General features: G+C 40.4%; 2 protein-coding genes across 5 annotated transcripts in view; both read right to left on the bottom strand.

Moving 5' to 3' along the window:
• Window positions 1–1,833, bottom strand: part of TRIM55 (tripartite motif containing 55) — a 202,556-nt gene extending 200,723 nt beyond the window's left edge. The window contains exon 1 of one of the 3 annotated variants that reach the window (XM_040354332.1): window positions 1,443–1,833. In XM_040354332.1, the coding sequence (XP_040210266.1) occupies window positions 1,443–1,610 (168 nt within the window). In that variant the 5' untranslated portion in view covers window positions 1,611–1,833. The remainder of the gene's footprint in view (window positions 1–1,442) is intronic. The other 2 variants (XM_040354331.1, XM_040354333.1) reach the window with 2 other exon arrangements.
• Window positions 1,834–4,886: 3,053 nt separating this feature from the next.
• Window positions 4,887–26,688, bottom strand: part of LOC120941075 (NXPE family member 1-like) — a 56,573-nt gene continuing 34,771 nt past the window's right edge. For both annotated transcript variants that reach the window (XM_040354325.1, XM_040354326.1), the window contains exons 5-6: window positions 22,394–22,612; window positions 4,887–5,793 (exon numbers count right to left, since the gene is read on the bottom strand). In XM_040354325.1, the coding sequence (XP_040210259.1) occupies window positions 5,255–5,793; window positions 22,394–22,612 (758 nt within the window). In that variant the 3' untranslated portion in view covers window positions 4,887–5,254. The remainder of the gene's footprint in view (window positions 5,794–22,393; window positions 22,613–26,688) is intronic.

Here is a 26,688-nt window from a genome sequence, read left to right as displayed (position 1 = left end):
CTCTTTAGCATTAGTGTAGCATTTATCACACATCAAATGTTCTTTGTGATTTTTTTCAAATTTAAATGTTTACTCATACACATTTTAGGAATTGTTGCAGAATTTAATTGTACAGTAAAACCTTGGTTTGAGAGTAACTTGGTTTGAGAGCGTTTTGCAAGACAAGCAAAATGTTTTAATACATTTTGCCTTGATATACAATCAATTTCTTGATATAAGAGTAGCATCATGTCTCAACTGAGTATAAAAAAAGAAGAGAGGAGCCTCTAAGTGTAGCAATATGGTTACATTTAATGAAGGTACAACATTTAGTAACTTATTTTTACACTTAAGCCCTGTACACACGATCAGATATCTGATGGAATCTAATCCGATGGATTTTTTCGTCGGATATCCGATGAAGCTGACTTTCATCAGTCTTGCCTACACACCATCGGTCAAAAATCCGACCGTGCTGAGAAAAATGAAGTTCAATGCTTCCGAGCATGCGTCGACTTGATTCTGAGCATGTGTGGATTTTTGACTGATGGACTTCCACACAGACAATCGTTTTTTTCTATTGTTTTTTTATCCATAGAAAAAAATTAAAACATGTTCTATTTTTTTTCACCGATGGAAAACAAACCGATAGGGCCCACACACGATCAGTTTGACCGATGAAAACAGTCCATCGGTCTGTTTTCATCGGACAAACCGATCGTGTGTACAGGGCTTTAGAGGTGCCTCTCTTCTCTTTTATACCCTGTAAAAAAATGCTTTGATATACGAGTGCTTTGGATTACAAGCATGTTTCTGAAACAAATTATGCTCGCAAACCAAGGTTTTACTGTATATGTGTATATTATATATATTTTTTATATTCATTTTTTTTTCGCATTATACATAATGATTCAGAACTGTCAAGCGCACTGCTGAATACCTGATCAGATGTCACTTCTTTTGAGCCTGGAGGACACACTTGACATTACTAGGTACAGTAATGTCACACTTGACATTACTGTACCTAGCACATTGCTCTATTACTAGTAAAAACAAGCACACTTGCACACTAGTAAAAACAAGCACACTTGTCTTTCAAACAACCAACAAATGTAAAGTAGCACAGATGTAAAGGTAATGTAAAGTGCGTAAATCATAACAACCAATCAAATTTTACTTTATGGATATCAGCTTATTGAAAGATGAATTCCTAAGATTGCTTTGGGTTACTAAACCTTTCACATTGCCTGACTGATGGGGACAAAAAACACACAGTGGTTCATATCCAGATAATGTTTTTTGGTCAACAAATTAAAATGAAAATGTGTGCATTTCAGGCATAATTTATTTAATCCTCTGCATTTTTATAATAGACGCAATAACTTTTTTTCAGTCTATTATGTAACCTAGTTTTGATTTTACTCTCTGTGATGGTACATGTTCTGGCTTTGAAAGCATCTTACCTGGAAAATGTCGCTGGCACATTTCCTACACAGATTATGTTGGCAAGGAAGGATTACCACTGGCTTGGAAAACATTTCCAGACATATTGGACATATAAGTTGCTTCTCCAAGTTATCCATAGTTTGTTGCTCTTTACTCAAGGACTGGTAAGCCAGCGAGGTGCTCATCTCCTAGCTATTTCGAGGAGAGTAATTTCAGGAGAAATAGGCTGTGGTGATGAGTTTCCGGGTCTGTTCTCTTCAAATAATTCCTGGACTCGTGTGATCAAATGTCCTATGAGTTTCCTCAGCTGGGTGACATTGTTTAAAGGATCATTTGAAAAGTGCTCAAGCTGTTTTTAGCAGCACTCTGTCACATGTTGCTATACTGCTCTGTCCATATATGAAAGTGACACATGGATAGATGTAGACAGCTGACAGATCCCAGGGATGTCTGCTCCACATTCCTCTCTGTGGGAATAGGGAGGGTCAGATCAAGTGGGCAGAAGGACATCTGGAGCCCAGTGACAGCTGCCACTAAATGTGTCACTAAATGCTTGCTCTTTACACTAGAGCCGTGTGGCAAAAAAAAAAAAAGTTTCTAAATGCAGAACTTTTCTTCTGATTTTTTTTTTTTATAAATTCTATGTTTAGAGGGCTGTTTGACCAACCATTTAAACAGTTCTCATGAGCATATACCATAATTATGTTTCAGATACACCTATATGTTTATATAGCTTGTATGCATCCATATCAACATGATCAACTAAAACAATTTTAATGTTAAATAGTATTATTTTTACAAGAGGAAGAAGAAAATAAAAAGTGTATGATTTTTATTTAAAAAAAAAAATCACATTCTTAAAAGACTCAAGGTTGAATAACTCATAATTTGAAAACCAAAGTATGTGTTTGTCTCATATACATATACAGTATACTAACATTTACAACTGTATATTGCATACAAAATTATATTAAATATTAGAACATATCATTAGGTAATTAGCCCTCATATAATCATTACAATGTAATATGTAGATGTTTAGTTTCTACATACTACAATGTGATGATTATATGAGGCCTAATGAAATAATATAATATTTTTAATTTTTTTTGTATGTGATATAGGCTGCAAATGTTGGTATACATTATACTGTATAGGTATCTGGGACAAAATAATATTTTGGTTTTACAATTTGGAGTTATTTCTCCCCATGTCTTTTAAGAATGTGATTCGATTTTGTAATAAAGATGATACATTTATTTATATTATAAATGTAGAAGTAGTGCTACGCTGTGCATAAATAGGTGATAAAGTGCAAATGTGCTCACGTGACAGGTACACTTGAAAGGCAATAAATTAATGGTCAGAATAGCAACAATAAAATATAAATAATCAGCTGCGACAGTATAAACAATTGACTAATAAAGTGTCCAAATACTGTGAAAAGTGTACCACTTTTCACAGTATTTGGATGCGAGAATAAACTCATAAAATCTTTAAAATGGCATCATCATGTGACATGTGCAACCATAAATAAAAATATGCACACTAAAATTCCATAAAATGAAATAAAAATGAATTTTAAAAAAACGCAATGCAGATAATGACCATAAGGTGCAAGCGGGATGTGTGTGCACAGTGATCAGGGTGAAGGTGCTGGTGCTAGTAGTCAATCTCTGGTATGGAGTGCTACCGATAGGTGGTTGCTGGTTCTCCGTGCAACTTAGGGTATAGGTGTCCCCTTACCTTACCGCTGTAGGGTAAAAGCGTATGAGTGTGTCTTTCAATCTCCTGGTGGCTCCTGACGTCTCAGGCTCCACTGGTATGTATCTTTACTTTGGCATCAAATTCCCCTTTAAGTGTCCCTGGTGTATCTGTATCAGAATGGGGCATGGGGGGATGTAAAGAGGGATGCTCGATAGTGTAGTATTTAAAACATTTATTGGAATCAGCAGCAATAATAAAAACAGGTACTCACAATGTGAAGTATCAGACAGGCATATCAAAAACGAGTCGCAAACTCGTCCAATATCACTTCCGGTGCCCTGCCGGGCACCGGAAGTGATATTGGACGAGTTTACGACTTGCTTCATGTTCATGGAAAATAAAACAAACAGCATTTTTGCTTGTCCACAATGGTCAGGGACCAGGATCAGGATACAGTAACACTGGAACGCAGGTCAGGGGCACATGTAGACAAAACACCAAGGGAAAGAGGAAGAGCATAGGAAGGGCTTAAATACACATCCTGCCACAAGCAACAGAAAAAACACAAATCATGGTAGTAGCAGATAGGGAACCCCAGCTCCTTCTCTTATACATCTCATCTCCACCTTACCATTCTATTTGACCTCTGCATTAATATATATATATATATATATATATATACTTTCTCCTGCACCCCCATCCTCCCACTGTATGTGACCTATATATTAACCCCTTCATCTCCTCCTTCTATATGCTTGGTATTTACCAAGCTCCCCCCCCCCCTCAATTCTAATCCTTATCTTAATTTCAATAAAACTGTGACAAAAAAATAGGTCCTTTTTGGATGCCTACTTTCCAAAAATGAGTTGATTTGGGGGTGGTTGTACTGTCCTGGCATTTTAACAGAAAATAAGGAAAAAATGTTTTTATTTATTTTTTCCTTTTCTTCATTATATAGTAAAAAATATAAAACCCAGTAGTCATTAAATGCCACTGGAAGAAAAGGCTATCTGTCTGATTTTTTTTTTATAGAAACTTCATTTGGGTATGGGATTTGCATGATGGTGTAATGGTAAGTCAAATGATCATAGCAGTGAAGACTTAAAAATGGCCTGATAATAAAGGGGTATTACACCATGGGAAGATAACTGATCCACACAAATCTGCTTTTGGCCTGAATTGTCCTCAGTCACAAAACGTGGGTGAAGGTTTATTCATATTCACTCACATTTAGCTATGGTTAAAATGCATTAAAGGGGTTGTAAAGGTTTGTTTTTTATTTTCTAAATAGATTACTTCAAGCTAGTGCATTAATGGTGCACTTACCTTTTCCTTCAATTTTCCTTCTAAATGTTTTTTTTCTTTGTTTTGTATGTCTGAATTTCTCACTTCCTGTTGCTCCTCAGTAATGTGTTCAGTAAGCTGTTCTAAATTACTTTCCACCGCTCAGATGATGGTGGAAAGCTTACTGAGGAGAAACAGGAAGTGAGAAATTCAAACAAAGAAAAAAAACATTTAGAAGGGAAATCTAAAGAAAAGGTAAGTGAACCAACAATGCACTAGCTTAAAGGAACCTATTTAGAAAATAAAAGACAAACCTTTACAACCCCTTTAAAGCATCCATTTATTAGAGACAAATTGTCTATTTACTTTGCAAAAGAACTTTCACCAGAGCTTAGAGAATAAGATGAAGCATCTCTTTGCCAATAATACTCAATCATTTTCGAGGAAAATAAAACAAACAGCATCTTTGCTTGTCCACAATTAGATTATAGCAATCAGTAGAACTTCACCTGAATCACTAAGCTCTGTGGCATATTCTCTTGCAAAGTGCAATTCCCCTTGCAAAGTTAAAAGTCTTTTTGCATTTAGTAAATTGCCCCAAATACCACTGCTAAAAAAGCAATAAGGAAATGATAGGTATTTCCAGGGGGTGTGGTCAAAATCATAGAGCTGGGTTGACACAGGAAAATATGCTGGGCAGCAAAGGGTGGCAGTGATTTCCAGCATTCCGCTCAGATTTTGCCAAGTGGCACAGTAGCTAATAATATTCCTGTTTCACCTCTAGTATGATGCAAAACTGGGAAAATAAAACTACAATGACGAATCTTTATCTGACAGGTTAGCTACAGGCATATGTCATCAGCATGTTGATCTCATTTCTCACATATTCTTCTGGAGGATGAATCTGATTGTAATTGAATGCAGTAGTCATGTCCCAACCATGTATAAAACCAACATTGATATCTTTAAAGATAATTTCCATAATGAAATAGTGAACATATGCATGGAAATCACTCATTGATTCATATTCTTCTGCCATCTCACTTGTATTCTCCGTCTTGACGATAACTTTCGTTTCTGGGCTTCTAAGAAGCAGGCGCTCTATGGCACGTCGGATATTGTACAGCCTCCTGATATAGTGATGCACAGGAAATAATCTGAAATGTACCCCAATGTTGACAATAATCACAGTATATGGGTTTCCTCCTATCAAGTCAATTTCACGTGGGGTAGTTCGCTCCTCTTTGAGAGTTGTGAATACAAGATGAATAAATGGCCTTGCATGACGTTTCCAAAGAACAACGATATTTCTTTCAGTGTCAATGCCTAAATGCTTTTGTGACCAGTGTTCTTCATGGACATTGAGAAATTTTATGTCTAGAAAAACAAAAACAAATTATCTTATACTGTGAGACTTTTGGTAGGCTTTGAAAACCTAAGTTATACAACAAGGTCCAAAAAATGCATGTAAACAATGAGATAACATATAGGCAGAGATAGAAAAACATCTTAAAATCCACCAGTTCGCTTGATTTGACATATGGTGATCCATATACTCATAGATTAAAAATGCCAAAATAAAATCATAGAAAAAATGTTCTCTATTCAGGCTGGGTTAACACCTACACAAATTGGATGTGGGTTTCCCCTATGGAGCTGGTTCACATATCTCGGTTGCGGCTGCGGAACGGCTTGCACAGGAACACTGTTCCGTTTCAGGGCCGAATTCAGGCAAAAATGTGTCCCTGATTCGTCCCTGAAATGGAGAACAGAGAAGCACCAGACCCCTGCTGCGAGCTGCATCCATCGGAGGTATGAACCCAGCCTAAATATCACCCTCACATTTACAAATCATCAGAGAACATAATTACACTTATTCACAATCATCATTGGGTTGAGAAAATATATTATAACTGTCCCCAAAATAAAGCTAGGGGTGGGGGAGGAGGAGAACAGAAAAAAAGAAAAGAAAAAATATTGTACCTTTCCATGAAAAGGTACAATGTTTGTTTCTCTCTTCTGTTCTCCTCCTTCCCCACCCCTAGCTTTGTTTTGAGGACAGTTATAATATATTTATTTTCTCATCCCAATTATGATTGAGAATATGTGTAATTATATTCTCTGATGATTTGTAAATTATATACGATATGTGTTTTTCTGTTCCTAGAATTTATTCATTTGGTCATATGTATTCATGTGAGAGATAGGAGGTCGTGAAGAAGCAGTGATCTCCACAAAATGTGCCGACCTAAAGCACTCTCTCTCTACCAATAGCCATGCATTTTTTTAGTGGATGATGATTGTTGGTAACAATATGCAAGCTGTTACATGTAATATGTGTTTTATTTTTAAATTGTATTGGTAGATATAAATGTTGTATTTTTTTATATACTGTATAACTGTATTTTTGTGATCACTAGAGGGGTATTTAAAGTCCTATTATCTACTCTGTCTTGCTATATATTTTAAACAAGGATGATACCCTCACCAACACATACACCTAGTTGGAATCTCCCTCATACACATCCAACTAATTATTTTTTAAAATTACATTTAAGTATTTATACATACTTACGCAGTAAAAAAACCTTAAAGCAAGCCTTCACGGACCTCTGTTGCTGCAGGCTCTTTGGAACAGTTCATCCTCAAAGTTTACAGCAGAGCACTTAAGTAATTTTCACTGCAGCTCAGCTCCCCCAGCCACTTCTTTCCAGAACACCTTCTCTGTGTTTACATTAGAGAATAGATGACTGGAAGGCTGACAATTCACTGTTGGAAGGGGTGAATTGGACTCTAGAAGCCTCTTGCCTCCTGCCTCCTGCCCCCACACCATATGAATGTGCTTATCCACAAAAACAAAACATAAATAGTAACTAAGACAGAGTCCTTTATTAAAAATGTAAAATCTTTGACAAATCAAGAAAGACTGACCAATGTACTCCTAGATACGTCCAACGCTTTGAAGCAATCTGGGAACCCTGGGCCCAATATATGGCAATATCCTTGATACCCGGAATCGATAATAGATATACTGTAGTTCAATTCCTCTTTGGTTGGTGACACTTTTCCTTCTCCTTCCTCTTTCCTTCTTTCCGTCTACTCTTCTGACTACTCCTTTGGTGTGTCCCACACTACAACCTTTCACTATGGATCACCTAAATGTAATCCAGGATGAATTTAGGCCACCATGGGAGATCCAGAGGTTCTGCTGAACTGAACACTCTAGAGGGCTAATCTGAGGCTTAGCAGCTACCTCTGACTTTCTCGCCTTCAAATATGGAGATGGGGCGCCCCCGCTTCCACCGACACAGCTAGATCCCAAAGAGGGTGTTGGTGGTCGAGGGCCCACATCGCTCCCCAACTGCATAACTGTAACAGCACTGGTAAACGGAGTGAACCACAACTGCGGTTAGCAAGGACTTCAATACGCTTCTTTATGTGACAACTCAGTATTGGCCTCAGGCATCACTCCTAGCAACAGGAGTTTGGGGGATCTCTACATCATCTTTCTGTCACATAAAGAAAGGCATTGAGCTACTAAGGATGGACGCATTACAACATGCGACCAGAGCTTATGCCGCGTACACACGATCGGTTCGTCTGATAAAAATGGTCTGATGGACTGTTTTCATCAGACGAACAGATCGTGTGTGGGCCCCATCGTTTTTTTATCCATCGGTGAAAAAACTAGGAACTCGTTTTAAAATTATCTGATGGTTAAAAAAACGATAGAAAAAAAGCGATCGTTTGTGGGCACGTCCATCAGGTAAAAATCCATGCATCCTCAGAATCAAGTCGACGCATGCTCGGAAGCATTGAACTTCATTTTTCTCAGCACATCGTTGTGTTTTACGTCACGGCGTTCTGACACAATCGTTTTTTTAACTGATGGTGTGTAGGCAAGACTGATGAAAGTCAGCTTCATCGGATATCTGATGAAAAAATCCATCAGACCGTTTTCATCGGATGAACCGATCGTGTGTACAGGGCATTAGCGTTTAAAATATATAATAAAGTTCAAGGTCAATATTCCAATACACCACTATATGCAAGTGATTATCAGTAAGGGACCCCAGGCGTCACTCCTAGCAACAGTAGTTTGGGGGTTCTCTACATCATATCACTAAGGGAGATGCTATAAAAAAGCATTAACGCCTAGCATAGAAAAGTTAGAGCGAACATGTTCAAACAATTAGGTCAAGGCCTATAAGGGATTTGTACTCATGTCAAGCTCGTAGTAAATAGGAGTTGTAGTGAAAACTGGTACTTGCATATGACAGCCACTATAGTTGAGTAATAGTACTTGTGTATGAGAGGCAATAAAGCTCAGGTATTTATGGTTGCATACTTGAGGTCAATATTGTAGATGTAATAGTAGTTGCATATGAGAGACAGTATAGCTCAGGTGAATATAGTTGCATACATGAGCTAAATATTGTAGATATAGTAACGGTTACAAATTGAGAGGCAATATAGCTCAGGAATATATAGTTGCATACATGAGCTAAATATTGTTGTAGTAATTTGAAGGTAGCTGTCCCTTTAAAGGTACTCCTTTGCAAACAAGCTTTAGCACAATAGTATCTCCCAAATAGTATGTTAATCCACACGGTATATTAAGTAATACAATTGTAATAGATGAAACACTAGCAGTAGATCTTCTTACATAGTTATATAGTTACATAGTTAGTCATATTGAAAAAAGACACAAGTCCATCCAGTTCAACCACAAACAAATAAACAAACCAAATAAAAAACACAGTATAATCCCATACACCCAACTCCATACCCACAGTTGATCCAGCTGGAAGGCAAAAAACCCTCCGAGGGCTACAAGTGAAGCAATGGCTACTTATCCGTTTGTAAGCTTCTTATGCAGGAGATACAGTGTCCATGATGCAAGGTATTCAGGGCATCAAGGTAGTTCCCAGAAAAGCTGTTGTTGTAGTGGGTGCCTTAGCAGCAAAGTAGTAGTTGTTTCCTTGAGCGGTGTTGCGGCATAGGGAGCAAAGGCAGCTGCATGTGTAGCATGACTGAGCTACAGCTGACAGGCTACGGCTGACAATAATAGAACAAATTAGCTTTGTATCATGAATGCCTTTATAGGCTGTGAGCAGCTGCAGTGCATCAGCACTGAATTCAAACAAAGCGCCGTGTGCGGCACACTTCCGCGTTCCAAGCTGGAACGCAGCTAGGCGCCGGGCGATGACGTCATCGCGCATGCGCCGTATGCGTTCCAGCATGGAACGCAATACGGCGCTGAAAGTGCCTGTTTCACAAAGGAGAGGTGGCGCAATGGCGCCTGTTACAATAACACACAGCCGTTTAAAGTGAGAGTTAAATGTAATATTACTGTTCTCTGAATTTGGTGACTCATGAGTTGATGAATGAATGAATGACTTGTATAGCGCTACACATGCAATGTACATGTTATGCTGTATTTCATTCTATCTGGAAATCAATAAAATACTTTGACACAAAAAATCTTTGACAAATGTCCCACGATATAAATCCATCATCAGTCACGTTGTCCAGAGATGCAGATCCTTGTTAATCATGATGAATGAAGCTCACCTACTTTGCCAAAAGAAAAAAAAAAACACCAACCACTGACACAATTCTCTCCTGGCTGACTTTTCACTTTGAATAAGAGCTCCTGGTCCCCACAGTAGAATTTAAAACAAGGGTCTCTCGCAGGACTTCATTGACTAACTATGAATTTTCTTTTATTTATTTTTTTGTTTTATTGTGTAAGGTCCCGCTTAACATCCATACCAGACCCTCATCGAGGATAAGGATCTAGTATGTAATTTTGTGGTTTAGAAAAGGTTAGAGGATCTCCTAGAGGGGGCGACATCCACCGGAAGCTCCTTAAAAGGGAGATCTGGTGGATCTTTAACCTCCATACAACAATTTCCACTGGCATGAACCATAGGTATGATGTGGATATTTTTCTTAAGTAGTATTAACATCTAGTTGTGATTTAAGGTTCAGTCTATATGATATTTATTTTGAGTTGTGTACTGTTATTTCATATATTTTCATACATTTTTGACATATTGTTTGTAAAAAAAATATTATATCTTTTCATGTGACACTTTGCTACAATGTAAAGCAGTGAGTGTACAGTTTGTATAACAGTGTAAATGATTTGCTGTTCCCTCAAAATAACTCAACACACAGCCATTAATGTCTAAATTGCTGACAACAAATATGAGTACACCCCTAAGTGAAATTGGGCCCAATTAGCCATTTTCCCTCCCTCCGGTGTCATGTGACTTGTTAGTGTTACACGGTCCCAGGTGTGAATGGGGAGCAGGTGTGTTAAATTTGGTCACTGGAAGTTTAACATAGCATCTCATGGCAAAGAACTCTCTGATGATCTGAAAAAAAGAATTGTTGCTCTACATAAAGATGGCCTAGGCTATAAGAAGGTTGCCAAGACCCTGAAACTGAGCTGCAGCACAGTGGCCAAGATCATACAGAAGTTTAACAGGACAGGTTCCACTCAGAACAGGCCTCTCCATGGTTGACCAAAGAAGTTGAGTGCACATGCTCAGCATCATATCCAGAGGTTGTCTTTGGGAAACAGATGTATGAGTACTGCTAGCTTTGCTGCAGAGGTTGAAGGGATGGGGGGGCAGCCTGTCAGTGCTCAGACCATATGCCGCACACTGCATCAAATAGATCTGCATGGCTGTCATCCCAGAAGGAAGGCTCTTCTAAAGATAATGCACAAGAAAGCCTGCAAACAGTTTTCTGAAGACAATCAGACTAAGTCAGGACATGGATTATTGGAACAATCTCCTCTGGTCCGATGAGACCAAGATAAACTTATTTGGTTCAGATGGTGTCAAGAGTGTGTGGCAGCAACCAGGTGAGGAGTACAAAGATAGGTTTGTCTTGCCTACAGTCAAGCATGGTGGTGGGAGTGTCATGGTCTGAGTGCTGCCGGCCCTGGGGAGCTACAGTTCATTGAGGGGACCATGAATGCCAACATGTACTGTGACATACTGTGATCCCCTCCCTTCAGAAACTGGCTGTAGGGCTGAATTCCAACATGATAACGACGCCAAACACACCTCCAAGATGACCTCTGCCTTGCTAAAGAAGCTGAATGTAAAGGTGATGGACTGGCCTAGCATGTCTTCATACCTAAACCTTACTGAGTATCTGTGGGGCATCCTCAAACGGAAGGTGGATAAGCGCAAGGTCGCTAACATTCACCAGCTCCGTGATGTCATCATGAAGGAGTGGAAGAGGACTCCAGTGGCAACCTGTAAAGCTCTGGTGAACTAAATTCCCAAGAGAGCTAAGGCAGTGCTGGAAAATAATGGTGGCCACACAAAATATTGTCACTTTGGGTCTAATTTGGACATTTTCACTTAGGGGTATACTCACTTTTGTTGCCAGCGGTTTAAACATTAATGGCTGTGTGTTGAGTTATTTTGAGGGGACAGCAAATTTACACTGTTATACAAGCTGTACACTCACTACTTTACATTGTAGCAAAGTGTAATTTCTTCATGAAAATATATAATAAAATATTTATAAAAATGTGAGGGGTGTACTCACTTTTGTGAGATACTGTATATGATTATTTTTTCCATTGGATATATTAGGATAATATTTGTCTTTTGTTTTGGTATCTTTAACCACTTCAATACCCACCCATTGTGAAATGACGTCCTGGGTTTGAGTGGGGATATCTGAATGATGCCTGCAGCCACAGGCATCATTCAGATATCCATCTCTTCAGCCGGCGATTCTGTGCACCATAAGAACGATCATAGCGGCGGTTTCGCCGCTTGATCGTTCTTATAGGTGGCGGGAGGGGATGCCCCCCCTCCCGCCGCCATCCGGTGCTTCTCCGGGCTCTCCTTTGCCATCGGAGACCCGGAGAAATGATCCGCCGGCGTCGGATGAAAACCATAGAGTAGACTGGTGACCAGATGGTCACCAGTCATCTCTATGATCGTCGGAGGCCCGGGCGCGATGTTATGACGTCACGCCCGGGTCCTGGAATGTAAACACAGCCGCAATCGCGGCTGAAAGCATTAGATCTGTGAAAAAAAAATTCACGATCTAATTCTTTCCAGCCTGGGGGAGAGATGTGCGGTCTTATTGACCCCGCATCTCTCCATAAAGAGTACCTGTCACGAGCCATTCCTATTACAAGGGATGTTTACATTCCTTGTAATAGGAATAAAAGTGATCAAAAAAAAAAATGTAAAAAAAAGTGTAAAAATAAAAGAAATTTAGTAAAATAAATAAAAAAATTATAAAAAAAAAACATTTCAACGCCCCTGTCCCCGGTAGCTCGCGCTCAGAAGCGAACACATACGTAAGTCCCGCCCACATATGTAAACGCCGTTCAAACCACACATGTGAGGTATCGCCGCGTGCGTTAGAGCGCCAGCAACAATTCTAGACCTCCTCTGTAACTCTAAAATTGTAACTTGTAAAAAAACAATAAGCGATGCCTATGGAGATTTTTAAGTACTGACGTTTGGCGACATTCCATGAGTGTGCGCAATTTTAAAGCGTGACATGTTGGGTATTTATTTACTCGGCGTAACTTAATCTTTCACATTATACAAAAAAATTGGGCTAACTTTACTGTTTTGTTATTTTTTAATTCACAAAACCGCTTTTTTCCCAAAAAAAAGGCGTTTGAAAAATTATTGCGCAAATACTGTGCGAGATAAAAAGTTGCAATGGCCGGCATTTTATTCCCTAGGGTGTCTGCTAAAAAACCTATATAATGTTTGGGGGTTCTGAGTAATTTTCTAACAAAAAAATTATGATTTATGCATGTAGGAGAGAAGTGCCAAAATAGGCCCGGTATTGAAGTGGTTAATTTTCCTTTATTTTTATTTGTTTGTATATTATTGTGTTTATATATATTTTTGATTTGAATTATGGTTTATTTTTCCTAATGTTATAAATGCACAATCCGTATTGTCTCTTTGTAGTGATGGTTTCTTTTCGGGCAGTCTTGCAATTTTAAATCAGTTTAAATTAGTATGATTGGTTCATTGCTTGCTCGGTGGGTGGGGTTACCTTCACATTATAAATAGTTTGAGTTTTGTGCTGTGACTAAGGCGGTTTTCCAAAAGCGAGTCAGAACCTTGTACTCTTTTAACCTGTACTAATAAATTTTTCATATGGATTTGGAGTTGCCAGATTTCTAACTGGAGTATGCAAATTGAATGTTGTCTGGAGGACATCAAAGCCAGAGCACCCGTTATGCCCCGTACACACATGCGGGATTTCCGTCGGGAAAAGGTCCCGTCGGAAATCCCGAGGGGAAAGCCGAGAACCTGCTCGTCAGTTTTTCCCTCTACACACGAGAGGTTTTCCCGACAGGAAAACTGCGATGGAGCTTTGGGCGGGAATCCCGGCCGTGTGTATGCTCCATCACAGTTTTTCCCATAGGAAAACTGGCAAAAACCGCCGGACAAATGTCCGCCGGTTTTCCAGGCGAGAAAAGAGAGCCGGTTCTCTTTTTTTGTCCGGCGGTTTTTGCTCAGTTTTCCCGTACGAGGCTTTAATGAACTCTATCTTAGAGCTCAGGAGGTTCCTCTGCACAGCGCACTGCATCTGTGTCTGTTTGTTATGGGTCTAGTATGTATTTCTATAAGGAAACCCATGCAGTTGTGTCTGGTCCCCCATTAACAATGATACCAGATTCTCATCTAGGATAAGGGTGTGATATAAATGAAGAGAATTTGGGGCCACTTGATTTACAAACAGAATGAATCAGCCAGGAGAGAAGTGATCACATACCTTCTGTTCTTAGCTGCAAAAGAATCTTAGACAGCTGTGGGAGAAGAAATAACAGCACACTGGTGAATGGCAGAGTGAATGTCTGTGCTGGGGAGGGGGCATATCTGCAGAAATGTGATCATTGGAGGATAGCAGGATGAGTTTTCAGCACAGCTAGAAAACCGACCATGATGTGCTTGTGTGCCTAGTGCGGTCAGTTTTTAATAGGAAAGCAGCAAGACTGGCAAGAACACCAGGGATTTCACAAAAAGGAAGCAATACAAAAGGGAACATGAAACCTTTTCATACACGTTCATGATAAATAGGCACATGTCAGGAATATGAAATGTTGGGATGACATATTCTTTAAACTCAAAACCTAAAATGTAAAATATTGCAGCTTACCAATCATTAAAAGTGGTGGCTTCATCAGTTTTTTTTTTTTACATGTTTCCCCTTTTCTCACCTGGTGATCTGGCTAGTAACACACCTTCCGTATTAGCGTGCTCTCACTCTGGATGAGCGCAGTATAGACACCTTTGGTCAGCAGCGTTGTAAGTCTGGGGGGAGGGGAGTGCTAGATGCACTAGCATATTTAGATACACTAACAAATTGAAGCCAAATGCCAGCTTTCAATCCAATGCTTTTTTAGGCAGTTACAGAAAGCGGTTTTGTTTTGGAATAAAGATTTTATATAAATAAACAAAAGTTGATTAGTGTAAGCACCCCTATCAGTGGCAAAGGGCTTGTCTCAACCCTCCAGCTGCTACATTTGCAGGACAGTTTGAAATCCTGCCTTTAACCCCTTCAATACAGGACTTTTATACCCACCTCCATACCAGGCCTATTCTGGCACTTCTCTCCTACATGTACAAATCATCATTCTTTTGCTAGAAAATTACTCAGAACCCCCAAACATTATATATGTTTTTTTAGCAGACATCCTAGGGAATAAAATGGCAGTCATTGCAACTTTTTATCTTGCACAGTATTTGGCAAATCATTTTCCAAAGCCTTTTTTGGGAAAAAAAAGGGTTTCATGAATTAAAAACAACAAAACAGTAAAGTTAGCCCAATTTGTTTGTAAAATATGAAAGATGATGTTACACCGAGTAAATAACATGTCACACTTTAAAATTGTGCACACTCATGGAATGGCCCCAAACTTCGTTACTTAAAAATCTCCATAGGCGACACTTTGAAAAATGTTACAGGTTACCAGTTTAGAGTTACAGAGGAGGTCTAGTGCTAGAATTGTTGCACACGCTCTAACGCACGTGGCGATACCTCACATATGTGGTTTGAACGGCGTTTACATGTGTGGGCGGGACTTATGTGTGCGTTCGCTTCTGAAAGTTTTAATTTTTTTTATTATTATTATTTTTTTTACTTATTTATTTTTTACACTTTAAAAAAAAAAAATTGATCAATTTTATTCCTATTACAAGGAATGTAAACATCCCTTGTAATAGGAATAGTGTGTGACAGGTCCTCTTTAAGGAGAGATGCGGGGTCAATAAGACCCCACATCTGAGTGAGTGAGTGAGTGAGAGAGAAACTTATATAGCGCAGCACATGCAAACTGAATCGCCTCTGGGCGCTGTATCCATTCTCTGGGTAAGGAAACCTCTTGACCTCAGAAGAGATGGGTTTTAATCTTTCTCCTGAAGGCCAAGTGGTCTAACTCCAATCGGATGGCGGTTGGTAGAACGTTCCACAGTCGAGGTCCCTGGACTGAAAATCTTCGATCTCCTTTGGACTTGTATCTGGCTTTGGGTATCTGGAGTAGGTTTTGATTGGTGGATCGCAGAATGCGATTGGGGTTATGGGCTTTTATTTTTTCGCATAGATATTGGGGGGCATTACCTTGAATACACTTATGCATTAGGCAGAGTGCCTTGAAAGTGATTCTGTCTTTTACTGGCAACCAATGAAGGGATCTCAGTGAAGGTGAGATTGATTCCCATGTTTTTTTGCTGGTCACTAATCGAGCGGCCGTATTTTGAACGACTTGCAGGCGAGTGATTTGGTATTTCGGGAGTCCGAGATAGAGGGCATTTGCATAGTCAAGTCTGGAATTGTTGATTGTACCCACCACGACTGCAATGTGGGGGTGAGTCTGAGTAGTAGGCGCAGCAGATGGTGCGATCCGCTGACTACTGACCCTATTTGTGCATCCATTGTCATGTAGGTGTCAAAAATGACTCCGAGACTTTTGACTTTGGTGCTAGGGGTGATAGTTTTACCCAGAATGGGCGGGGGAGTCCATGTTGAGGCGGGTTGATTTTTTCGGTTGGCGTGAAATAGGAGAAGTTCTGTTTTCGAACCGTTGAGTTTGAGATAACTGTTTGTAATCCAGTTATCTATCAGAGTAAGGCATTTCTCTAGTCCAAGAGAAAGATCCTTTTTGTTGCAGATGCGGCAATACAGTTGTGTGTCATCTGCATAGGAGTGGTAAAGTAACTTCTGGTTACTGATGATTTCAAAGAAAGGGCGGAGATAGATATTGAACAGTACGGGCGACAAGGGGAATCCCTGAGGGACTCCGCATGATACCGTGCGTTTTTCAGAAGTGAAAGACCCCAGTTTCACTATTTGTGATCGGTTTTCCAAGAAAGAGCTAAATCACTTTCCGCGACTCTGGCTACTTTAACTAGTCTAGTCAGTAGTAGTCCATGGTCTACAGCAGGGATATGCAATTACCGGACCTCCAGCTGTTTCAAAACTACAAGTTCCATCATGCCTTTGCCTCTGGGTGTTGTGCTTGTGGCTGTCAGAGTCCTGCTATGCCTCATGGGAATTGTAGTTCTGCAACAGCTGGATGTCCGCTAATTGCATATCCCTGGTCTACTGTGTCAAAGGCCGCGCTTAGGTCCAACAGTATCAGGAGACAAGATTCTCCTTCGTCTGCATTTTAAGCAGTGCCGTTTCTGTTCCGTGACCCGGACGAAAACCTGATTGAAACAGATCGAGTAATTTATGGGTGTCTAAATGCTGTTGTAGCTGTTGTACAACTTCTTTCTCCATTACCTTGGAGAAGATATTTAGGCCTGTTATGGGTCTCCGGTTGTTTGGATCTTTGGGGTCGAGGATAGTTTTTTTTAGAATTGGTTTTATTGTACCTTGTTTCAGCAAGGTGGGCACAATGCCCTCCTTGAATGATTGGTTTATGAGCTGCGTGATAGCTGGCACCAATATATTGGCACTTTCTTTCAGCAGTTTAGTGGGGATGATGTCATTGGGTGCTGTGCTGTTTCGCAGAGCACCGATGATGTTTTTAGTGGCCTTGATGGAAATGGGTTTTAGAGTGAATTTTGGTGATTGCGGCGGATTTAAGTGGGTGTTAGGTTTGTGATTTGGGGTGGGGTTTAGGACGGTTCTATTTTGCTGAATACTATCACAGATTTTTTAAATTTTATTAATGAAATAATCCGATAATTTGTTACAAAATTCTTGTGAATCAGAATTGGGGGCCTCTAAACAAGCAGGGTTCATAGTGTGAGTGACCAGTATGAAGAGTTCGCGGGGGCGGTTTAGGGCATTTGCGATGATGTTGGAGAAATTATTTTTTTTGCCCATAAAGATTTCTTTGTGATATTTCTTGGTTATTTTCTTATAAATGGTGTGGTTTTCCTCTGAAGAGCTCATTTTCCAAGCAGCTTCCGCTCTTCTACGCTCTTGCTTTAGCAACGCCAGCTGGTCATTAAACCTCCAGGCTAGAAAGCATGAGATCGTGAAAAAAATTCACTGATCTCATGCTTACTAGCCACAATTGCGGCTTTGTTTACTTCCGGGTACCAGGGTGCGACGTCATCACATCGCACCCGGGCCTCCGACAGTAATAGAGATGACTAGTGACCATCTGGTCACCAGTCATCTCTATGCTTCCTATTCGGCGCTGGGCGATTCTTTCTCCAGGCCCCCGATGGCACAGGAGAGCCCGGAGAAGCACCGAATGGCGGCGGGAGGGGGGATGTCCCCTCCCGCCGCCTATAAGAACGATCAAGCGGCGGAACCACCGCTATGATCGTTCTTATGGTGCGCAGGATCGCCGCCGGCAAACATGATATCTGAATGATGCCTCTAGCTGCCGGCATCATTCAGATATCACCGCACAAAGTCCAGGACGTCATATGATGTCCACCCGGATGGGAGATCCCCTCTGTGGATGTCATATGACTAGGTGCGGTACTGAAGTGGTTAATAACAAACATGTTATACTTACCAGGTTTTTCACAGAGCAGCCCAGATCCTCCTCTTCTCAGGTCCCCCTCCAGCACTCCTGGCACCTCCTTATTGAGCCCCAGACCAAACTGCTTGCTCTGGGAGCACTTGTGCATTCTCGCTCCAGAGCCCTGCTCTGAGCGTCCATAGGACACACAGAATGGGGCTCAGCTCCACCTCTCCTTGCTCCCTGCTCACTGGCTGTAATTGAGAATTGAGCCAATGGCTCCTGCTGTTATGTCTCATCTCAACCAATGAGGAGGCAGAGGACCCAAGACAGAGGTCGCTCTCATTCACATCTCTGGATTGGGCTGGGGATTATTAGGGGGAATGGAGAGGAAGCTGCATACTGAAGGTTTTTTACCTTCAAGCTTGGTTCACATATATGTGTTTTGAACCACATCAATTTGCATGACATGTAAAATAACATTGATTTTCATTCAAGCTGTTCACATATATGTGTTGCATCTGCAGTGCGAGTTTAAAATGTTTCCTGCGCGTTTTCTGAGCACTGTGGTGTGGTTCAGGTGCGAATTCCAGGCCATTGAGTTCTATGAGAACGCTTCTGAAGCGCATGTGTTAAGTTGTGTTCAGGATTCGGTTTAGGATTTCAGCGCGGATTGCTCTCCTACTACAGGAGTTGGAACCCTTTATCTACTATGTATTGGCCAGCACTGAAATCACAGCTGTGACAAAAATCTGGTCCCTGAGCCTTGCAAGTTCGCATCAGAACTGCATCAAAAATGCACCTGGACTGCTGAACAGATGCATTTTTTATTTGCAGTGGAAATGGACATACAAATGACATCGGACGTGTGAATCCAGCCTCAGCCTTTACAACCACTTCAAAGTGGTTGTAAAGGCTAAACATTTTTTTTTCAAATAACAAACATTTTATACTAATCTGCTCACAGAGCAGCTTCCTTTTCTGGAGACCCCCGCCGGCGTTCCTGGCCCCTCCTCTTGTTCATGCGCCACCACAGGAAGCCGCTTTCTATGGGGCGCATGTGAGGGCTCACTCCCGAGTTGGGGTCAGGGGTGGGCCTAGGGGTGGGGTCGAGGCACCGTCAAGTATGCTGTTATTGGGGCCAAATGATTTCTAACAGTGGCCTTGCTTGGCCCCACCCACCCACTCTCTGCTCACAGGATTTGATTGATAGCAGCAGGAGCCAATGGCTCCCACTGCTGCCTCTCTGTACTGTGAATGCAGGGAGAGGAGAGAACTACTACAGAAGAGCACAGCGTCTTCAGCTTCAGAGGTCAGTGAGAACTTGTTTTAAAATGCATCTACTGTTTAAGTACATGTAATGACTTTAAAGTAGAAGTCAGCTCAACCAAGCTTAAACCTACTTCCACCTCCATTCTGTATACATGTATCTTTCATGTAGTTAGCATAGGGCTTAGAATGGGGGGTGGGAGTAGATTTAAGTTTAGTTTTGACTTACTTTAATGTCCATAGCATGACGTCAGTTACAGTAAGAATATGTACAGTGCCTCGAAAAAATATTCATACCCCTTGATATTTTTGAAATTTTGTCATGTTACAACCAAAAACCTAAATATATTTTATTGGGATTTTATGTGATAGACCAACACAAAGTAGCACAATTGTGAAGTGAAAAAAAATGATAAATGGTTTTCACATTCTTTTACAAATAAATGTCTGAAAAGTGTAGCGTGCATTTGTATTCAGGACCCTTTACTCTGATACCCCTAACTAAAATCTAGTAGAACCAATTGCCTTCAGAAGTCACATAATTAGTAAAGAGTCCACCTGTGTGTAATATAATTTCAGTACAACTACCACTGTTCCATGAAGCCCCCAGAGGTTTGTTAGAAAACCTTAGTGAACAAACAGTAACATGAAGGCCAGGGAACACACCAGACAGGTCAGAGATAAAGTTGTGGAGAAGTTTAAAGCAGGGTTAGGTTATAAAAAATATCCCAAGCTTTGAACATCTCACGGAGCACTGTTCAATTCATCATCCAAAAATGGAAAGAGAATGGCACGATTGCAAACCTACCAAGACATGGCCATCCACATAAACTGACAGGCCAGGCAAGGAGGGCATTGATCAGAGAAGCAACCAAGATCCCCAACTCTATAGGAGCTGCAGAGAGCCACAGCTCAGGTGGGGAAATCTGTCTACAGGACAACTATTAGTCCTGCATTCCACAAATCTGGCCTTTATGGAAGAGTGGCGAGAAGAAAGCCATTGTTAAAAGAAAGCCATAAGAAGTCCCGTTTGCAGTTTGCAAAAGCCACTTGGGGGACACAGGAAACATGTGGAAGAAGGTGCTCTAGTCAGATGAGACCAAAATTGAACTTTTTGGCCTAAAAGCTATGTGTGGCAGAAAACTAACACTGCACATCACCCTGAACATACCCTCCCCACTGTGAAACATGGTGGTGGCAGCATCATGATGTGGGGATGCTTTTTTTAAGCAGGGACAGTGAAGCTGATTAGAGTTGATAGGAAGATGGATGGAGCCAAATACAGGGCATTCTTAGAAGAAAACCTGTTAGAATCTGCAAAAGACTTGAGACTGGGGTCGTGGTTTGCCTTCCAGCAGGACAACTGCCCTAAATATACAGCCAGAGCTACAATGTAATGGTTTAGATCAAAGCATATTTATGTTATAGAATGGCCCAAAGTCCTGACCTAAATCCAATTGAGAATCTGTGGCAAGAAAATTGCTGTTCACAGATGCTCTCCATCCAATCTTACAGAGCTTGGACTAAAAATGTTACTCCCCAAAAAGACTTGCAACTGTAATTGCTATGGAAGGTGGTTCTACAAAGTATTGACTTTCACATATTTATTTGTAAAACATTTTGAAAACCATTTATCATTTTCCTTCCACTTCACAATTATGTGTTACTTTATGTTGGTCTATCACATAAAATCCCAATAAAATACATTTAGATTTTTGGTTGTAACATGACATGTGGAAAATTTCAAGGGGTATGAATACTTTTTCAAGGCACTGTACACATGCAGTGCTTTTTTTCATAGAGAATAGGTGCAGGAACTCCCCCCTTCTAAGTCGCTTTGGGGGTTATTCACGAAAGGAAAATCCACTTTGCACTACAAGTGCACTTACAAGTGCAGTTGCTGTAGATCTGACGGGAAGATCTGAAATGAGGGTAAGCGCTGCTAAATTTACCATCCAATCATGTGCAAGCTAAAATGCTGTTTTTTATTTTCCTTGCTCGTCCCCCTCAGATCTACAGCGACTGCACTTAAAAGTGCACTTTCAGTGCACTTGTAGTGCAAAGTGGATTTTCCTTTTCGTAAATAACCCCCTTTGTGTCTCTGTCCTCTACTCACCTCTGAGCACTGACCCTTGGTTCCACCCCCTACCCAGCTCCCAGTATGGCCCCTTTTAGAGAATATAAAGCCAAGTATTAATTTGTAGTGCTAAGTAATTTTTATGGAATTTGGTAATGATAACAAAAAAGCAATACAATAGACCCCTTGATGCCAGCAGTAATAGACCCCCACCAGCAACAAGAGATCTCTCAGCAGCCAGCATCAATAGACTCAGCAGCAGCCAGCAACAGTAGACCCTCCCTAAACAGTAAATCCCTTCCAGCAACAATTGAACCCCCAGTAACAAAAGATCCTCCACCAGCAACAATAGATTGTCATACAATAATAGATCCCCTCCAGCAACAATAGATATCCCAGCAGCCAGTATCAGTAGACCCTCCATACACCCCAGAACCATTGCATGCCATTGCATGCATTCAGTGTTGGAAGTGCCAGAACTGCGTTCCCCCGCGTTTCCACTGAAACAATGCCCTGTACATACTGTATGTGTTCATAGCCTGGAGATATAGATCTTAAACACGAAGGAACATTCTCTTCTGTCCATTATTTACAAACTCATCTGAGAATGTGGATAGGTACACCCTCAACATTTATCCTAAGCATGATATGTAGATTTAAAAAATAATCCGTTTTATACTAGCAATACTTACTTTTCAACTTCATTTCAAAATAATTTACCAGCTGATGCATGGTTGAGTCCCCAAACATATAGAAGAACCTTCCCTTCATGCAAGCATTTAGTTGTTCTACTTCATGGTAGGTCTGCATGTTGCAAGTCTTCGGGTACCAGATATTGTTCATAACATATCCACTGGGGTATTCTAATTTCACTCCCGGTTTGCATTTTTCTTTTGTCTCTAAACTTGAATCTGACAAAAATATAATATACATATTTGCATTAATAATATCACCATTACTTTTGCATTGCATCACAGCTAATAAATTATTTGCATAACCATTCAATTATAGAGACCATTTGCATCTGTGATCATCTCAACATATTTTTAGCGGCGCTTAAACCCGCAAAGCGCCGCTGCAGCAGGGCTTTGCCGGCGGTTCAGTGGTGCTGCCCATTGATTTCAATGGGCAGGGGCGCTTTAGGAGCGGTGTATTCACCGCTCCTACAGCACCTTAAAGATTCGGCTAGCAGAACTTTTTTTACCGTCCTGTCAGCGCAACGCTCCAGTGTGAAAGCCCTTGGGCTTTTACAAAGGAGTGAAAGGAGCCGCTCTTTCAGAGTGCTTTGTAGAAGCTATTTTTGCATTATAGCGCCTGCAAAGCTCCTCAGTGTGAAAGGGGTCTTAGTGATCATTTGGGTTTTCTCCTAAGCCTGGTTTAGCTGTGGTTCCTGCAAATGTAGAAAGTATAATCAGCGCAATAAAACACGTAAAAAACAAGCAGCTGAACACTGGGATTCAATTAATAAAATTCCTGAGAGTAAATAAAAAATAGATAGTGCAGCGCTTAAAAGTCCAATAATAGAAAGTCCAAGTAGAATCTTTTCTAAAGTGACTGGTGATGAGTAGAAAACCGATCTGGGATCCGGTCAGGTCCGGTCTAGTCCTGGACTAGACCGGACCTGACCGGATCCCAGATCGTTTTTTCATCGTGGCAGGCAGTGTGACAGACCGCTGAGCAGATGGAAGAAAAGCTGATGCTTGATTGCTGACCTTCCTTTGGAGACCATTCATATCATTGCTGGACTTCCCCTGTTTTTGGAGATACCCTTATGGGAATGCTGTTTATGACCCTATCTAACAGAGGGTCATATCTGTGAGGTGAGCGGCCATTACTACCATTGGTGGAGGTGTTTCTACTTATTTCCACGTTACAGCACCTGCATGATTTTCTACTCATCACCAGTCACTTTAGAAAAGATTCTAGCTGTGGTTCCTCCCTTCTGTTAATAGGTGGCACTGTTACTTTTGGCAATAGCATGGCGAGTTACATTGAACCTAGGTTATGAATATGCATACTTTTCTCAGCCAATCAAACTGGCCCCTGAGGATGCTGGGAAATAGCATAAATATTTGGGAAGGTCAAGTGATCATGGTCCTTCCACTCAGACTGAGGAACTCAATCATCCCTGTTGATAGTTGCCATCATAGCTTTTGGCTCAGGGCAGTTCCTAAGAGCCAATATATTAGACTCTGAAGGAACTGTTCTGACCCACAGGAGTTCTTGGTACAGGCGGAGGTCCTTACTAGTAGGTTCCTTGAAAAGGGTTACCAGAGAGAGTGCCTTATGAATACCTTGGATATAGTTAAAGCTACCAATAGGGAGGATTTATTGATTGAAAGGGAACCCCATGATGGAGACCAGTTTCCTCTGGGTGTCCCCTTTACAACTTCTTACTCTTTGCAACATAAGAATATTAAACAACTGCTCAGAAAACACTGGCACATTGTTAGCAATGATGCCATTCTTAAAGATGTCCTACCGGAAAAACCTAGAGTTATTTTTAGAGGTGTACCATCTTTGTGAAATCATTTGGCCCCCTATGTCCTCAATCCACCGCTTAGTAGTAGTTTTTTTTTTCGATCAACTAACCGGTTATTACCAATGTAGACGATACAGGGTCTGTTCCCTGAATTCCTGCTCTCAAAGATGGACCACCAACTTTACATCCACTACCACGCAAAAACAACATATTATTAAGCCTTGTATTACGTGTGTTACTTGCGGGGTGGTCGACATGCTGCAGTGCCCATGTGGCCTGCAATATGTGGGGCGGACCAAACACCCCTTACAATTTCACCTCAACGAGCACATTACGAATATAAAGATGGGGTTTAAGAATCATTTAGTGTCCAAGCACTATCTTTTGGAGCACAATAGGGACCTGTCTAAAACCCTTTTCTTGGGTATTTATACGTTTAAACCACACTGGAGGGGAAGCCTTCTGGTAAGAGAGATCTCTAAACTTGAGATGGCCTGGGTTCACAGATTGAAAACCTATGCCCCCTGTGGGTTGAATATAGATACATGATGTGGCTACGGTGTATACTTGGTGTGTGACACAAGGATGGGTTTATAATATTTTTCAATTTAATTCCTTTTTTTAATTTACATTTTTTTAATTACATTTTTACATTTTTAAATACATATTTTAATACCACTCTGTAATAAATGATGTCATGCCTTCATTAATAAGGCTGATAATCTTCTCATTGACTTTGGTTTAATTAAATTAAATCTATGCTGCAATCTAATGGCCATTTTGTATAACTGCGCTACTTCTATTTCATTGCAGTCATTTAGAATAGCTTATTAGATTTGGTACATGCAAGCCTCTGTACTTTCAATCCCATCAGGCCTTGCATCATCCTCTTCAGTCATCCTTTTCCCCTTTCACCCTGGAAGCAAGCACATGGACTGCTGAAATCTACGCTACCCATTCAGATTCATCTTTGTTTTACTGTGTCTTGTATCAATAAAAGTTCCAAAGGATTCTGCGCCTACTGGAATGCATTGGTATAAGAGGAGTTAGCAGTGTGTCCGAATACACATAATTTATTATCTTTATTTCATAAAAGTGGATTTAAAGTTGTAAATAGGGATTTATCACTTTAGTACGTTATATTCACTTATTAATTAGACTAAATATGATAATATCTGGTTTCTTCACACACATTAGAAATACATTTTATACATTTTGGTTGTGAATAATTTTAATATGACATGTACATTTATTTAATAGTGCTCACCTTTTTAGAAGGCACTCACATATTAATCATTCATCACACTCTTTATATTGTTTACACATAATACTAATTTTAATTTGTATTTGGATTAGGGTTCACAAGGGTTATTTTTTGGCGGCTTATCCGTCTGAATCTTACTGAATCTATCCTTTTTGGTGTCTGGCTAGTTGACCATTTATTTGGTTATGCTTGACACATAAGTGCATCCATGGGAAGGCGCCGCAATATCTTTGCGACAAGATAGAACCTCACAATTCTAATCGCGTTCTGCGATCCACTGACCAAAATCTGGTCAAGGTTCCAAAAACCAAATATAAGTCCAAAGGAGAAAGAAGGTTTGCTTTTCAAGGTCCGAGACTATGGAACGCTTTACCAACCAGCATTCGGTTGGAGGAAAACCACCTGACTTTCAGAAGACAGATTAAAACTCTGCTCTTTTGATGTCATGAGACACAAAACATCAAGCGCCCAGAGGCGATTCAGTTCGCATGTGCCGCGCTATATAAGTTTTTTATTCATTCATTCAATATCATTAGTATTATGTATATAGTTGGTCGTGGGCTGCTCTAATCAATTTTTTAATACATTTTTTTAATTTATTAATCATTTTTCAAATGAATATAATATGTAAAAATCTAATTTTAATCATGATCTTATCCAAGCCAACCGTGGAAACGAGCCCCCCAACATTTTTACTATTGGTATCTGTGCCCATAGTCAATATGGCGTTTTTAGCCTGATCCTTGTGCCTCACAACGAGGTCTGGCTTTATAGATAGTGGTGAGTCAGTGCGTTGCCCTATCCCCACTGAGAACGTCAGTTTGTGACGAAACGCATCTGGGAGGGCACCTGGTGATGTCACCACGTCGTTTTGAGGAGGACAGGCTTCTGTACTTTGCTGGCCGGCAAGTTTTTTTATGCATTATACTTCTGTTTCTTTGTAAGTACAATACTTTTTAATCAATAAACCAGTAAGATGGTGTTACACTATGGTCCTTCTCCTTCCTTTTCTTGATACTTTAAACATATCACAGATCTTATGATACGCTGAAGGACCTTATGACTGATCACATGTGCAGAACCATGGCAACTGAAGATCAAATAGAGGCTAAGATGGCATCTTCCTCGGCTGTAAAGGACAGGAGGGTTTAGATCCACTTTAACCTTTTGTTACAGGTAATGTTAGATGTCTTCTTATTTGAAACTCACATTGTGATTTTTCCATCATGAGTTGATAATCA

This window comes from Rana temporaria, chromosome 5 (assembly GCF_905171775.1).
Source record: "Rana temporaria chromosome 5, aRanTem1.1, whole genome shotgun sequence".
NCBI lineage: Eukaryota > Metazoa > Chordata > Amphibia > Anura > Ranidae > Rana > Rana temporaria.
This window is presented reverse-complemented; position numbering and strand designations above follow the sequence as displayed.